This window comes from Theobroma umbraticum, unplaced genomic scaffold (genome assembly GCF_002168275.2).
Source record: "Theobroma umbraticum cultivar Fairchild unplaced genomic scaffold, ASM216827v3 scaffold_81.0, whole genome shotgun sequence".
Taxonomy (NCBI): Eukaryota; Viridiplantae; Streptophyta; class Magnoliopsida; order Malvales; family Malvaceae; genus Theobroma; species Theobroma umbraticum.
The window spans coordinates 5370178-5373869 of NW_018397268.1; the positions used below are offsets into that span (position 1 = coordinate 5370178).

The window sequence follows — 3692 nt, forward strand, 5'->3', positions numbered from 1 at the left end:
TAGGCATAGATAAATTTGATTTGGATTTGATATCATATCCGAACAACTAAACTGTGTAGTGGGGAATGCCATGAATGGCATGAAAGGAGAAGTCAATTGATATGTATAAATTTGTGGAGACTTTGTAGGGATGATGATTTCCCTTAACCTTGGAAATGTTTATTAAATTATTTGGTTGCACTGATAGTGTAATATTTACATAAATATTTATATATATATATATATATACATTTTGATTATCTACACCTCTCATTGAGTATTAGATGACTCGCCCATGTGTTTGTATTATGTGCAGATAAATAGGCCACAAAATTACTTGGCAAAGGTTGTCCAGTGACAGATCGATTTTGGCATCTAGTAGGTCCCCCATTTTGGTCACTTCGCTAAGTTTGTCATAGGGTTCCACTTCGCACTTGGGTTAGTTATGTATGTAGGCACATTGTGCCATTGAACTTGTATTAAGGGTTGTTAAATGCGAACCTGCTTTATAGCCAATGAATGGAATTATTAAGTTTATGTATGAATTATGTGCCAAGGGGAAAATTAAATGTATTTAAATTTAGAATATTTTTTGAACATGAATATTTGAGCACCTTTAATCAAGGGCTTCACCTACCAAGCTCGTGCCTCAAGGGCTTCACCTGCCAAGCTCGTGCCCCAATCATGGAAACTCAGGGTTACGTCGTGGTAGATATCTTGTCCAAGAAGAAGAAGTTGGGTGAATTTGAGATAGTGGCACTCACTAAAAAGTATAGTGCAATCATATGGAACAAGCTTCCTCAGAAGCTTAAGGACCTTGGCCGCTTTACTATTCCTTACATAATTGGTGCATTATTTTTCACCAAGGCTTTGAGTGATTTAGGGCCAAATATTAATTTGATGCCTTTGTCTATATACAATAAGCTGGGTTTGGGGGAGATTAAGCCCATTACTGTGACTTTACAATTGGCAAACCAAACCTTCACGTATCCAAGAGGTGTAGTAGAAGATGTGCTTGTGAAAGTTGATAAATTCGTTTTTCCTACAAATTTCATAGTACTTGATATGGAAGAGGACAAAAAGGTTCTTATCATCTTTATGAGACCTTTCTTACACACTGCTAGAGCACCTATCATTGTGGAGAAATCAGAGCTAACCCTGTGAGTGCAAGATCAAGAGTGAACCTTTAATATATTTAAAGCTTTAAAGTTTACGAATGATCATGTTAAGTGTTTTGTAGTGAGTGTGGTTGATAGGATCATAAGTGCAATTTTTAAGGAAAGCCGCCCTATTGACCCACTTAAAGTTTCCTTGAGTGCTGAGTCTAAATATGTAATGAGGATGTCCTAGAATGTGTAAATGTATTGAATGCTTCATTAAAAGTCTTGAACACAATTTGAGACATTGGATTTCTCATCTTCTTCATCATCACTAGTGAAGCTATTTATTGAAGAACTTCCAAAGGTAAAGCTTAAATCATTACCAAATTATCTTTGGTATGCATATTTTGGTAACTCGTCTACTCTTCCTGTATTTGTTTCATTTGCTCTTACTAACAAGCAGAAAGATAAGTTGTTGAGAGTTTTGAGAGAGCACAAAAAGGCATTAGGGTGGACAACTGCAAACAAAAAGGGGTAAGTTCTTTAATATGCATGCTAAAATTTAGTTGGAAGAAGATCACAGAGTTACTATTAAGCATTAGAGAAGATTTAATCCAATCATGAAGAAGGTGGTGAAGAAGAAGATCAGCAAATGGCTAGATACAGGTATCATCAATCTTATTTGGGATAGTGCTTGGGTAAGTTTGGTGCAATGCATAACAAAGAAAGGTGGGATAACAATGGTTGTGTAACACCTTTAATTTTTATTTTAAACAAGTATGGGAAGTAAGTCAAATGTTAGCCTAATTGAAAACTTGTGGATATGAACAATGGCTTGTTTTAAGGCCTTGATGATGTGCGTGTATGTGTTTGGCACCTAAATGATATAGTGCATTTGTATGCCAAAGCATGATGCTTAGATTATAATGTGAATGTATAAATTATGTTGAATTAGGCATGATCTACAATTCAAGATATATGATAAACGTATGCCTTATTAAGGAGTAAAGTATGGTAGATTTAGATGATTCTCTGAATGAGAATGCATTAAGAACCTAGAAAAATGAATTTGAGAGGTTAAACACGAATAGAATTGAAGTTTATGCATGATATATAGATAAATGTTCATGATGTATGGATAGATGAAAGTTGAAACCAAAAAATGACAAGAATTGAAGAACATTTATTGATAAACTCCCACTAACTATTGATAAATTTGCTGTATCTATCGATAGATGGTTGCTCGAGAATGACTTATAAGCAACAAATGTATGATCTACTGATAAATCCATAAAGACTATCAATAGATTGCCACCCGGAAGCAATGGAAAAATCTCCAGTGTACCATCTATCGATAGACTCAAAAAATCTATTGATAGATGGAAGGCTAAACATGCGGAAAAGTTATGAGATATCTATCAATGGATGCATAAAAACTTGCAAAAATAAAAGACCTTGGCCAATCCACACATATCAAAACAAAGTTAAAAACACTCCCACATGTTGCTTCTTCAAACCTTACATTCTTAAATGGAATTTGGAGGCCATTTAGAGCAGATTTGAGCTTAGGAAAATGATATTGATGTAAGATTAAAGCTTTGAACTAATTAGTTTTTGAATTAAATAGTTGAACAGTGAGAAATTCAATGTTTCAGCTTGGTGATAATTTGAGGTTGGAAATTGCTAGAGAATTGGTATTAAGGTGGACCATAATCAGCAACTAAGGTAATATTCAAATCTCTTGTGAAGGAATTATGAAGATTTGACATTGTAGTGTAGAATCTGTGATATATTTGAAAACTAGAATTAATTTGAAAGCCAAGATTTGGCTTAAAATTGTGAAGGATGTATGAATAATAATGAAGGTGTAAATGTTGAATGTTAAACTATGATGGGAGTAGAAATTCTACCCATTTGTCAGAGGGTGGAATCATTGGATTAAAGCTAGGGTATTTGGTGAGCTTTATTTGTTATTGTTGTTAAAGGAGCTCTCGGATTTGTCAAGGTGAGTGGGGCTTTATGGTTAAATCCATGTGGATGCTTCATGCATAATGTTATGCACTTCCATCTACATTTATTCATTGTGCTACGCCTTGATAACTCTATTATATAGAATTATTTTGACACATTTCGGGGGCTTAAGTAGTTAGACCTTTGAGTTTTTAAATTTAGATTTTAGCATTTTAGGTGTTTTTTTAATTTAAGTTAGATTGCATGTTGAATAGTTAAATTAAGTTATTTTAGTCCAATTTTACTTTATTTTGCTTTAATTTACCTTAAAAAGAGTTAATGTCAATTTCTCTCATGGATTTGTGCAAGATATGTGATAAGCAAGGTGCAACTAAGTCATAATAGCATAAGTATGGTAAAGGCTTCACTCATTATCGATAAGACGAGTGACAATTGAAGCTACATTAAGTGCAAAAGAGTGGAGATGGGTGGAACTTATATTTTAGAATAAAATATTCCATACATGGAGAAAAATTATAATAAAATAATAAAATTTTATCAAGGAAGAATCAGTAAGTTAAAACGGTGTTTTGGAAGTGAATCGAGTTAAAGTAAGACACTTTGAGACCCAAGGAGACAAGTGGAGAATTTTGAAATAAAATA

At 33.6% G+C, this 3692-nt stretch overlaps 1 protein-coding gene across 1 annotated transcript; it reads left to right on the forward strand.

Moving 5' to 3' along the window:
• The first annotated feature begins 663 nt into the window (after positions 1-663).
• On the forward strand, positions 664-1143 carry LOC110425553 (uncharacterized). The gene has a single exon (XM_021440465.1). The coding sequence runs from the start codon at positions 664-666 to the stop codon at positions 1141-1143; it is 480 nt and encodes a 159-aa protein (XP_021296140.1).
• The last annotated feature ends 2549 nt before the right edge of the window (positions 1144-3692 follow it).

What these genes read in the sequence shown, in the direction of transcription:
- LOC110425553 (XM_021440465.1), top strand. Translation starts at nt 664, where the DNA reads ATGGAAACTCAGGGTTACGTCGTGGTAGATATCTTGTCCAAGAAGAAG.